Here is a 14,050-nt window from a genome sequence, read left to right as displayed (position 1 = left end):
AACTGTCACTATCAACAGTAAACATACTTTAATTCACAAAGTTATTTCCTAAATTGAGAAAAAATAGTATCTAAAGTAATATGTCGATATAAGCAATATTTTTAAGCAACATAATACACGTGTCGGGACAATAAATTCCAAAAATCAATGTAAATCATGGGAAAATATTCCAAATTAATTACCTGTGAAAACTGACTCCTTTAACAGCTTTGACGCTCCCACTGCTGCAACCAAGCATCCTGCAATTCACCATAGTCGATTTTTATTTATTATAACGTAAATATCCAAGTTATTCACAAACAAAGCCAAGCATGGCTGTAAAAGCATCCGGTCGAACCGTTATGTTTATGTTGTCAAACAAAACAAAATGGCCACCTATTTGTTGCTAAGCAACACACCAATATCGCTTGCGTTCTATGAAACATAGTGATAGGGCTTCTCTGTAGGTTCACGCATAATTACTCTGAGGGCTTCACTGATGATTAAACGTAAAATGAATATGAACACGTGGAATAAAACATGATGATTTTCATTAAGAATATTATTGCGACCTTAAGTATTACCCAAAACACTTAATTAGGTTAAATTGACCAAGCAATATTAGTTTTTTTTCCGTTTTTGAAGCAGTTTTATGCATCATTTAACGTTTAATCATCAGTGTCGCCATATACGATGCAAAGTGTAGTCCCGTGCGAAAAATGTAAATCCCCAAGTTATATACAGTCTAAATCTTTTCTACCCCTGCGAGAAGATTCAAAATAGCACCCCAGAACATAATTTTATAATAATAAGTGCCAAATTATAAGAAATTGAAGAACGTTTTTTGAGGCAGCTAGTTCATAAATAAATATGTAAATATTTATATCGACTAGGTATATTTAATATTTAGCTTACACTAAATTTCAATCACGTTTTTTCATCATCGTTTGTATAAGGTTTTATAAATTTAAAACAACACCTTCAAATTGTTCTGCTTGGCCAGTTGTAGCAAAAAGCAAGTTTAGTTTTAAAAAGTTAATAATGGTTGCGTTTTTGTTAAAATGCGTCGATGAAGATGAAATAAAACATTTTAGGGCCTCGATTATGAACGCTATCTTCATCTGTACATATCGAAACTGTATCTACTATCTGTATCTGTCTGTATCTACCTCGGAACGTTCTACTTACTTGTCATCTCGATATCATATGATCGAGTCCAACCAATGAATGACCCCAAAAATATAGGCCGTGTTCCTTACTTCATTAACATTAAAAATAGTTCTCATTTATATTTTAAATAGACTTCTGTGATAATAAGTTCAAAGCAATTATAAACTCCAATAAATCGTAACTCAAGCAAAAAATGCTAGCTTGAACACATTTATATGACTTTGACAATTATCAAGACGGTAGGCTTAACGTTCGTATGTGTTTATGTACTGAGCGATTACAAGGCCGGCTCCTTTGACGTCTCGATACGTACAAAAATAGTAAAACAGATGGTAGATAAAAAATATATAATCAGTAATTATTTTTTTAAAGTGGCAACTTTCTTACGTCTAGATATTCTTATATTATATGTTAATATGGCAGAATGAAGCGACATTATTTTTTGCATCTAGCCGTTCGTTTTCCAAACTAACTGTCAGGTCGGACTTTAATTCTACTTTAAAATTGACTTATTTTTCTCATATTTTTAATAGGCTTTTAAGAAAAAAAGTGCCAAACACAGAACGATTGAAAATTTAAATAAATTTTAATTAAAAGAAAAATTGCTTGGTGAAACAAAAATTTTGTCATTTATGTGGATTATTGTGTAGATATGCGTATCAAGGGGCACTGGACCTGACGGTACAAACTGATGTACCTAAACAAAACTTGATGGTGAGGAGAGGTCGGTAGTGTATCTTCATAATCGCTGGAGAGAATTTATCTTTAAGTATACCGCCATGGTGAAGGCATGAAGTCTTTATCTTCCCATCATAATCGAGGCCCAGGCCCCCATTCATATGCATTAATTTATTTTCATTTATTATACAAATAAAAGACGAGTGAGACTTTAATACACAAATTTGGATATCCAGTGACCGGTTTCATCGCTTTCGCGACATATTCGAGACTGGTATCTTTGTTAAGAAATTTAATGAATTTAAAACAGAGGTAAAGATAGAGAATTCAAAATTATATGAGAGTAAATTAAACGAAATTATTTTTGTCTTGAGGATCATTAACAAAATGTTTCAGGTTAACTAATGAGTTGATATAATGATATTTCTAACGAGTTTTAGTATTGTATATATATATATATATATATATATATAGATATATATTTTTAATTGCCCCATCCATAGAATTAAGAATAGTCCAAAAAGAGCGTAGAATCATATTTGAATACATCGGACTGAGTCCAAAAATCCCCCTTCTTTGTCCCACTTTCGCCGCGCGCATTCGTGAAGTCACCACGTAATGTTGTCAGATGGGAAAAATACAATCATAAGGTAAAAAAAGCAATTTGTAATTTCTCTAAAACTTTATTGTACACGCGGAAATATTGATTAGCACAACAGAGTAGATAAGTAAAGGGTCATTAAATAAATGAACATTGCACTTAAAATATAAAACAAATTTTGTTTAACATTAAACGAATATTTTGATGTCATGTTAAAGATTATTTGATTTTTTTAAAATAATGTCAGTTGAATTTCCACCACGGCGTTGTTTAATCCGAGGTCATTAGTTTTCTCATTAGATGAGTAAATAGGAGGAACAAATACTACCCTTAAAACACTAACAAAATGTTTATTTTGTTTTCTTCGTCAATTTGACAAATGGAAAAACAATTCAATTTTTAAGTAATGCATTTTCTACATACATATTAATTTGCTAATTACTCATGAAATGTGATCCCATCCTGTTTCTTTAAGATCCTAGCAGTATTTCTACAATTTAAAAGGACACAACGCGGCATAGTTGAATTCAAATCGGGAGTTGCGTACTGAGCGACGTCTACAAAGAAACTAATGGATCAAAACGTAAAGCTACTCATTTATGAGTAGTTTAGTCGCCTTCTGTTTGATGCGCGTACGCGGTTTCTGGACTATTATTAATTATATGGTCCCATCCTTCGTGAGTTTGATTTCTTTCAATTATGATTTCTGAAAAGCAAACGGTAAAAAATCATTAATAAAATTATTACAATGGGTATAGTAATAGGGAATACACGTGTGCTAGATGTTCATTAAGTCATTCTACGTCGGGCTTATTTTTTAATCTATTACTAAATAAAACAATTGTTTGTACATCAAAACCAATTACACAAAAAAAAATTGTGTTAAATTCTAGGAAATAGATACATAAGAAACCATGTTTTTTAATAATATTTTGAATACTAATTCAATCACAAAAAAGACAATACGTAAATAAAATTATTTTAAAAACTACTTAATCCAATAATCATACAAACCAACGCACAAGATAAATCGATTATTTAGAGATTAAAAAATAAATTTAAAAAAAGAAAATAAAAAAGAATTCGTTTAATTTTTATGGCAAATTAAATGTGATTTAAATTAATCGTTCTTACAAAATTTGGGAAATGTTTGCACTTAAATAGGAACTTAGATCAAAGCCAGTTTCATCCCCTTCTACAAAACATTCTTATTATAAACGAATTATATTATTTATTTATTTTACAATTGAAATAATTATGCTGACCGGTTTATGAATACAAAATCTAATTTTAATAAATAATATGGTGTAATAAACTAAAATTATAATAACAATGTTTTGAGTTTATCAAAATTATTTTAAATAAAAACTGGATTTAACCTCCTACGTAGCTGTTAATATAAGCATGTTACAACGGAGACGAATAACATTTTAGGGAAGGGAGTCTGGGCATCTACAGGGCTAATGTTCTGTCATTGGCTGAGATAAGTAGCCACTTTACACACTTTGTAACATTCATAGTTCTGCCTTTATTTTATTGCTTAATTCTTCGATCTGTTGATGTTTGTGAGGTTAATTTATTTATTTATTATATATATACGGCCTAAGCCAATTACAACAGTTACATGAAGAAACATAAATGCAAGAAACTGAACAAAAAGAACATAAAACTATTTAGCAAAGATAAACAAGGGCAAAACAATAATAGTATACAATATATTTAAAAAAACGAAAGATCAAAAACTTTGAGCTAAACCATGCCGATCCAACTTCATCCCACACTGTTTAGTTGCAAAGAGATCTACGAAAAGCCGGAAGATCTATCCCAAAAAATTCCAAGTCGTGTGATGAATTGACTAATCTACACATTCTGGACATTGGGGCAAAAAAAACCAAAGTTGCTCTTAGAAGATTTTATAAATAGCAGTTAATGAGCTGAAACCTGCCAATGACAGGTCATAAGCCCTGTAGATGCCTAGACTTTTATATTCCCTTCTCTAAAATGTTCTTCATCTCTGTTGTAATATGTAATATAAAAAAAAATAAAATCCAGTATTACATCTTGACAAAAAAAAATTATGCGATCACAACGATCAAATCCGGGGACCTGTAATTATTTTTCTTTAAAAGCAATATTTAATTAGAATTAAAATATAAACATACTGTTTTTAAACGTTTACTTGTTTGTCTACTGATCGGTTTCTGAGCAGCTGTGTTCATTTATCAAGGTATAATTTAGAAACAAAAATAATCTCAATCTAAAATTTCAATAATATCTTAATCTAATATATGGAGGTAAAAAATCAATTATTTTTGTCAAGTTTTTTTTGTGTTTTCGAAGGTATAAAGTGAGGGGTGAGGGGGGTAAAGGAGCACCTTGTAGCGCTGAAAAGGGTAGATAATTCAGTAAACAACAAGTAGTTTAAAAGACAGCGTTTTTTATTATAACATTAATTTGAAAATGTTTTTTTATTTATTAACTTATAAATACATTTTTTTCACCATGAAAGCGCAAAGTTAATAAATCGGGATGTGGTCCCGTGGCCAGTGTTGCGGACTCACGGATCAGAGGTCCGAGATTCGAAGTCCACTCTACCCCAACTTGATTCCCATTTTTCAATATTTATTTCAAAATATTTGGGTAAAAAATAAGAACACAAAATTTTTCTTGTATCTTTAAAAAAAGATGACTACATTTAACAAAATAAATTTAGTGTGAAATCGAAAATCACAAAATAAAATTCATTGATTTCTTGATTCGCTCTAAATGTACAAAAATCAAAGCTAATCGGATTTTATTTATTCTACTTGACACCGCAAACTTAGCATTCTCCAATGAGTTGGTGAAACATAGTTAGAAATCTCTTTTTAAAAAAAAAGTTTTTATCAAATATCTCTGTAACCCCTTCAATGGAGATTTTTAAATTTGCTTCTAATACCCCATATATTTAAAGACCGACTAATGTTTTAATTAAGATTACATTAAATATGTTCTTTGCCATTCACCGTGTGAATTTTCAAAGAATCACTCGCATAATCTTCTTCATAAGAAAATTCTTTGTAATAAAAAGTTCGAAAATTCGTGAACATTTTGTTCTGACAGTTTTTTGAACAATTTTTACAAATGTTTTTACTGTGTCACATAGTCTGAGAGCCTGTTGCATCGATCAAAGTTAACGTAAATATATTTTTTAATGGTTTTATTTTAATTTTATGCAAGGAATAATGAGGAAGCTCAGTGCTGCGGGAAATTGGATTTAAAATAAAATGTATAAAAAAATTATGGAAACGGTTTCAATAAAAACGTACGACTTTGAAACGTCACAGGTTAGCGTGAACACGTGTTAACAATACCAATCACATTGTAAGTTATTGAAAAAAATATTATAAGTTGAACAGTAAAAAAAATACAAATTAATTTTGATTATTATTATTTTTTTAAATTTATTTATTTATTTTATTAGGTAAACAAACAGTATGTACACATATATTGCCAATTTCTTTGTATATTAGAGTAAGAAACTCATGCACACACCAAAAAAATTGTTTACACTTAATACAATAATTTAAATTATGTTCAATATAATAAATGTAAAAGAAACGAAATGAAAAAATATTTACATAATAATAATGTTAAATGTCTGCTTCTCTCAAAATTTCAATAATTTTTGACCTGAATTTACATACATTGTCACAAAAAATATCAGCCCCGGTAAATATATTGTTATATTGGTCGCATATTCTAGGTATTGTATATTGTTTAAAATAGTTTGTTGACGCGTTAATGTTTAGTTAACATTTTAAAAACTCTTTGTCTTTTTCAATAAGATCATTTTCATCGTTTTTATAAAACCGTTTCGTACTTAAAATCTAAAAGATTCATATAAATAAAATTAGAAAACTAACTTATCAAATTAAAACATACATATTAAATTGTTGTGAATAAAATATTTAAATATATGAATGTACTAAATAATTATTATGGTTAAATTTTTAAATTAAAATTAAATAGTATAATCATGTACAATAAAAATCTTTAGAAAAATATGTAGGTACGATTCAATGTTTAATTTTTTTATTTATTTTTGTTAAAAAGTACCTACATAAAATTTACTAGATGTTACTGTATATTTGTACAACTTTTTAAAACATAACTGTAGCTCAATCACGAATAACTATCGACGTGCTAGTAAGCGACGTGATAACACTCTCTCACCATGCTTTCAAAACATGGATAAACTATCGTATTCGCGATCACAATGCAACATCCGTGAACAGCCAATATTAAATGTCAAAATATTTACGTTTCGCGACGTATCAGTCCTGGTGCGCAATCACATATTTTAATTTCACCGATGTAAATCTGTAAAATATTCCAAAACTGCTATTTTCATTTATTTATTTATTATTTATCACGCTATTTATTGTATTTAGCCGACGGTTGGCTAGCCAAATGTCAAGAAAAGCAGTCGCCATAGTAATTGTAGTTTAATTTTTACTTTTTTGTATTAGATACTCCTTACTATTTTGCAAATGTAATATGTTGTATTATTTTTTTAAGTAAACACTGATTTTTCGCGAATAAACTGTATCTATTTACGACTTTACGAGACAAACGAAAAACAAACCGACACGAGCATTGAGTTAGCGATTACACACGCATTGACTTATGACTGCGATAACTTAAGCATGTTCATTGTGATCGCTCAAATGCTTAGCATGTTTTTAAGCACGTCGATAGTTATTTATGATTGAGCTACTGGCCTCATATTACGACAAAATTTTCACATCACTATCAACTACGCGAAGTATCGAATTCATTTATCCTAAATTGGAATAGGGAAATATCACATACTACGAATATTGATAAAAATATGTGAAATGTATTTAGAAAAAATATTTGGATTTTCAAAATCGCTGTGAATATTTTCGAAAAACGTTTTCATTAAAACACGCCTTTACGAAAACGCGACATGAGTGGCCTTGACTCCCGTGACGCCGATATTCGTAAAGCTAGGGTTTCCTAGGACAGCGGTGCCCGTATCTTAACGGCCGTAGTGAACGGTGATGCGGTGGAAAGCCGTCGTAACGGTGACTAGAAAGTGATTTTCTAGGAAAACGGTGTTAAATGGTGTCAATAATACCGTTTTCCTAGGAAACCACTCTCTAGTCACCGTTACGAGTGCTGTCTACCGCATCACCGTTCACTACGGCCGTTAAGATACGGGCACCGCTGTCCTAGGAAACCCTAGCTTAACAATATACGACGGACTATTTAAACGGTCACAAACAACGGTCGAATTTAACCGAATCGTCATGTATAATGGGCGTGGCCAATGCAGTGAAGCGTTTTCGAGGGAATTTAAAATTATAAATCGTATAATTTGATTTTTTTTCTGATGTGTATTCGAAATTATATACCTGCAAATTACTAAATAAATAAAACAGTGTATGTCACTCCAAGCACGAGAGCTAGTCTCTTTTTTGGAAAGTTACACTTACAGAATTTAAAAAATATAAAAGTAGATTGTAAAAGAAAAAAAAAACATCCATCATTTATGTGACTATATTAATTAAAATATTATATATATGAGGGTACTAATTGCAAACCCGACAAAATATAAAATTTAAAAAATGTAAGATATTAATGAAAACTTATTCAGAATACAATTTTTCACAATAATTTTAACATTGTCAGTTAAAAATACGACTGAATTTGTAAGACTTGACTTTTAAATCATCGGTTTGTTGCAAACATGGCAACCTCTACTTGAGTATTGCAAAGTTGGTAATGTATAAAATTAAATTTATTATTTCACTACTGCTTCTTGACATAATAATGCCTATGTCATCACTGCTTACGTATAAAATATTTAATAATTATAATAAAAAAAATATGTTTAAAAAAAGTTGAAATTAAGTATTGTGTCAGTTTTTTTTGATTTGCTCAAAATAAAGAAAGATGGATTTTGGCGGGTTTGCAAGTAGTACCCTTATATATATATATATATATTATGCTATTAATATTAATATGTACAGTTTTATTTCTACTCACAACAGTATTTCAATGACCCTTTTTATTATATATATATTAATCCATATTTTTTTTTTAAAAAAACGTGATGTTTCCCTATTCAATTAGTAAATAAATTAAGATTTCCAAAAATTCTTCGATGAATTAAAAAAATCGTACTGTAGTCTAGAAACACTTTAGAAAATAATAAATATAAAAGTATGTTTGTATGAATAAAATAAATTGTTGAAATTTTAACATGGTAAATGTAAAAGACTGTTATGTTCTGTGTAAAGATTCAGCTTTAATGATCTGCCCTATTCGGAAAATAATCAAGTTATTACAATCTAATAAACGAAGAGTTGTATTTCATTTCCCGCCATCAATCACCACTCCTTTATCCGCACTCCGATGGTATGGACCAGTAGCGGCGTAGGGTAGGGTAGATATAAAAGGGCGCTGCAGGTGCCCCATTTTATCCTCTCGCTCATCGAGCGAGTCCAACATACTCGTAAATTTCCTAAATCTACCGACAAACTCGTTATAGTGGCCCACGACGAGCATAAGCTCTAAGTTATAGAACTTCTCCAAAAAAAAATTTGAAGTTGAATTTTTCTACAGCCTTTTGGACACTACCTTTATTTCACTCAATGAAAGATTCAAAAAGTTAAATGAGAACTCGAAATCTTGGTTTTTTCTGTTCAATATAAAAAAAGATTCCGGAAAAACCAGACCTCAAACTCTGTAGTAATTTCCAATTGAAATTAATGGTAGATTTTTAATCCGATATATATGGTTGTATGTTGTGTGATGAACTCGTAAGTCTGAAATCATTTTTGCCTGATCAGAATATGGTTAATCTTGTCATTGTTTTGAATTTTATCAAAGATCGTAACTTACAAGAACCGTATCCAAATATATGGATAGCGTTGCGAATATTGATCACTATGCCTACCTGTAACGGTTGAAAGAAGTTTTTCTGAACTTAAACTGATAAAAACTTATCTACGATCGACAATATCTCAATCTAGATTGACAAACTTGGCATCTTTGTCAATCGAAAACAAAATTGCGGAAAACATAACCTTAAATATATTAATAAAAGATTTCGTTGATAGAAAGACTAGAAAAGTAAAATCTTATTAGTATTTTTCAAATAAATGGTTATTTTATTATAATCCTTGCCTTTTTTCGTATGGGTTTAAAGGGGTGGAAGATGGGGCGCCGTAGAAATCCCGCCCAGGGCGCTAGTAGTGCTAACACCGGCCCTGGGTATGACAAATCCAAATGTTTGTAGACAGGACTTCCTCCCTAGGGAGTTATTCAGATCTAAATTTGCTACAGCAGAGAGGGAAAACATTTTTGAAAGGGAAATCCAGCCTGTCCGTGAAACTTACTGGTATATATGTTTCTTTATTTTTTTAGTGTTTATAATAATATATATATTTATGTGTGTTTCCATTGGCTGACGGTAAAATACATGTAACAATAAAATTACCATAAACGACAAAAACAAATGATAAAAAAAGGTAAAAATCCTAGCTTGCCTGGCTAGTCGGGACCTGAAACAATGAACGTTTGTGCATTGTAAAAACAGCGCAATAATAAAATAAATAAATATGGATTGGGTTGGATTATTGGTCTACCATTGTTTGGACACCCTCATAAAGAAAACAGTTAGATTATTTGAAAATTTGTGTAATTGAAATTTTATTATTTTTAAAATATTTTATTTTAATTTTTAGCCTAAAAACATTAACAAAAAGTTATCAGAAAAATTCCAGTAAAAATATCTCTTTTTATTATGATTAATCACGAATTATTACTAAAACATCAAGTAATTTCAAACAAAAAGAAATATGGAATAAAATAACATACAGTCCATTAAAATATTTAATAAAGTTTGCGTGTGTGTGCTTAGCAAAAAGCTTTCTAATAAATCATCTTTTTAATAGATCAAGTCAAAGAAGGAATCGTGTGTTAAAAATACCACACTGTTAAACGAGGCTCGCACAGACATGCATATTTTATAGGCCCAAAAATTTTAAATTCTTTTTTTACTGATAATATTTCATTGATTCCAAACTTTCAAAATTTTCCTTCTTTTACAAAACATGCACTATCCTGGATTCAAACTAAAGATATGAATTCTTTTTTCTATGATTTATTTTGTTGCCCTAAGGAATATTTTTGTGTTTTTTTTTAATATTTTTTATTTCCTTTTTTAATTACTATTAAAAAAATACCATATTATCTTTTACAGAATACTTTATTTTTTCTTTCTTATGTCATACAAAAATATTATAACTGTCCATTATTTATTAAAGGAGCAAAAATTCATTATCATTTTCTTGTATACCCACGAACAGGCCATGCCTTTGTGGGATTTTTGTTTACTATTTTTCTATTAATATGTATTTCATTGATATGTAATTATGCTCTATTTTTTTAATACTCTGTTTTATTATTATGTTTATTGTAAAAAAAACAAAAAATTAAAAAAATGTGCATGCAAAAATATATTTTTACAGCGTACTCCGACAGAAACAAGACTTTAACACAATATTATTAAAAAATCTAACACACGGTATCTACTTTTGATTTTGAGGTGAATATTATAATACGAAATATTGTTGCCAGTAAGAAAATACTATCAATTATTTATTGACTGAAACTAAAGGTCTAAAAACAAAAATAAATGTAATGAAAACACAGTCCATTTAAAATTTGTACGTATTTATTTTATATTATGTTTTTATAATAATAATGAGCAAAATAATATCAACGTTGAGTAAATCAATAAAAAAATATTTACACAATAAAAATTAGTAACACCGAGTCAGAGATCAACAAAAAGTCAAAACAATCACTTTAGATTCTTTCGTAATTATCGCCGTTCAACGTACTGTAGTTGGGCTTCCGCTGTTCGGAGTTCATGATGTGTGGTTGATACATCTGCCACAACGGAGGCCTTCCGCATATGTAGAGTTTCGTGCAGAACACCACCAACAACGCCCCCAAACCCGCAGACCCGAGCGCTGTCGCCCACAGCAAAGAGACGTCTTCGGCGGTTTTGATTGCGCACAAAACGCGCTTTTGTGTCTTGAAGCATTCCTTATCAATGTCTTCCGGGATAATAGGCTGGAGCACTTCTTTCAATTTCTTGACGTAGCAAGGCGTACCGCACTTTTCTATGAACATCTGCTTCGGGTCGGCGAACGAGTCATTCCTGTAAAAGATTTCTATCGTGTTCCCGTTCTCGAAATTTCCTCTGCGTACTTCAAATATGAGGGAAGCCGCGAAGCCGGATGGCGCCCCGTCGAAAAGACCCAGACAGTTCAACAGGCCGATGACCGTGAAGTCGTGGCCGCTGTAGATTAAAATTTTCTTGAATTTAGAAGACATTCCCCCGTTTTCTGCGTTGAAGATGATGTCCTTCAAAAGCGTGCCGTATCGCAAGCGCGCGAGGAGAGGCGTCGCCGAACTTCTGCTCAAATATCTCCCGGTCATATTTTTCAAAGGTTGCGGGTAAACTAGTTGCGTCCATTTCGGCAGAGTGTAGTTCCTCTGCTGCTCTATCATCATCAAGCTGTAGAGGGACTCCGCCGATTCCAATCCGTTCACCTTCCTCCCGATCTGTTCGGACAGCCACTCGTAGAACGGTCGTCGGTGGTATTCTTCCAGCCTGAATTCGGGGGTGTTCGTGAAGCGCTCCAACTCCTGGTCGAAGGCGGGACAGGTCTTGTGGGGGGAGAAGAGTTTGTCGAACTCCGACGGGGCGGAGTGTATCGGGACGGCCTGGCCGGGGTAGAGGGCGGAGGTCAGAGCGAACGCCGAGGCGAGGGTCCTGGAGATCCCCGTGCTTCGCACTAGGATGTCGGAGGTCTTGTATTGGGGCGGGATGAACTGGGGGTAGCGGTCGCGCAGCCAGTTCCCGAGGGACTTGTGCTGTTTGGCTCCTTCTTCCGTCAGCTGCAGCCATCCTTCCGGCCAGTGTTTGGAGTCTCTCCAGGGGTCGCTGGGGTAAGGATTCTTCGGAGTGCGTTGTCCGTGTCTCGTCACCATGGAAACTTGCACAACATCTCCCTCCTTGAAGCCGCTGTTCAGTTCTTCTATGAAGTCTTCTGCCGCTATGTTTTCCGCTATCACGCAACTCGCCAAGCACAGGAACAACGGCGCAGTTGCTCGCATCTCACAATACTAAGCGAATAATACTGTTGGAAATACTTCGGGAAACAGACGAGCTGCTCGGTCCGAAGCGGCGATAGCGACTCCCTGGCGATAACTGACCGATGGCGATGGTCGATATACTAACTTATGTAAGTCGTTCCGATTTGTTTTGAAGTGATAAGAGCGCATAGCTTTGTTTACGCTTGTACTGCGAAACCGTCCAATTTTGCCCTTGATGGATATTTTGCCCACTGAGTCTAATCTACGCCCAACCTTTAAAAAAATATATTTCCATTTACAATATTTGAGTACAAATGTTTGTAGACAAAAGACTGGATTTTACCCCCTTGGGAGTCACCGAGACTAACAAATCACAACAGGGATGGAGAATACCTTAAATAAGGAAATATGGAAGTATAGGTATTTACAGGGCTTATGACCTGTCAATGGCTGGTTTAAGTGGACACTTTACACACTGTGTAATATTCACCATTTTGCCCATGTTTGAACATCCATTTTTTTTAAAATTCTTCAATTTGTTGATTTTAGTGAAGTTAAAGAGCTGAAACCTTTATTGTTGTGAAGAGAAAAATTGGAAAACTGTTTTCAGGCGTTGCCTAGTATGTGAAATAACTCAAATAAAATAAGTCAAATGAATGAACGAAAAAATGCGTTAGTGTTGTCACTTTCTAAGGTTTTGCACACATTAAATATTTTACATTTTCAAAAGTATTATCATTATAGTGGATAATTTAATTTAATTCTTCTTTGCCTTTCATTTGATGTGTTTTTATTTTTCGTATATTGATTTTTAAAAGTTTCTGAAGCATTTCTCAGTTTTGATTTAGTACACAATTTGTTTCTATATTTGATAATTTCCATTATATCTGGAGTTAACTCGTTAAAACTGGTTATTTAGGTAATTGGATTATTGGTATGCAAAGGTTTTTATAAATTTTTATAAATAAAGAAGGTTGATTATTTTTTCCTAAGTTATCAATCAGATTTTGACAATCCTAAGGCCTTTAAGTTGCTTATATGAAAACAAATAGATTTCGGCGGGTAAAGTTGTCCACTTGTTTTTAAACGAATCTTTTATTAATTAGCCATTGAAAATATGTTCTAACGATAATTTTGTCCTCGAACTAATAATTCCATAAAGTAGTTCTTAGACAAGAACGCTATATGAGCTACAGTTAAACAAATAATGGTTGCGGGCAAGCATGGACGAAAATGAAAGTAATTTTGCCCGCCATCAAAATTTTATATTGGTTGGAATCGCATTTAAATATGACTGAAATAACAATTGTAACCCAATTCAATTAACATATTACAACAGAGATGAAGAACATTTAAGAGAAGGTAATATAGAAGTCTAGGCTTCTACAGGGCCTATGACCTGTCAATGGCTGGTTTAAGTGGCCACTTTACACACTGTGT

General features: G+C 32.2%; 1 protein-coding gene across 1 annotated transcript; it reads right to left on the bottom strand.

Moving 5' to 3' along the window:
- Positions 1-10,693: 10,693 nt before the first annotated feature.
- On the bottom strand, positions 10,694-12,741 carry LOC148271162 (prostatic acid phosphatase-like). The gene has a single exon (XM_088241760.1). The coding sequence runs from the start codon at positions 12,629-12,631 to the stop codon at positions 11,312-11,314; it is 1,320 nt and encodes a 439-aa protein (XP_088097886.1). The 5' UTR covers positions 12,632-12,741; the 3' UTR covers positions 10,694-11,311.
- Between the last annotated feature and the right edge of the window lie 1,309 nt (positions 12,742-14,050).

This window comes from Micrasema longulum, unplaced genomic scaffold (genome assembly GCF_059751315.1).
Source record: "Micrasema longulum isolate JH-2025_06_02 unplaced genomic scaffold, ASM5975131v1 h1tg003056l, whole genome shotgun sequence".
In the NCBI taxonomy this organism is placed as follows: Eukaryota; Metazoa; Arthropoda; class Insecta; order Trichoptera; family Brachycentridae; genus Micrasema; species Micrasema longulum.
The sequence above is the reverse complement of the archived record's forward strand: the minus strand, read 5'-3'. Positions and strand labels throughout refer to the sequence as shown.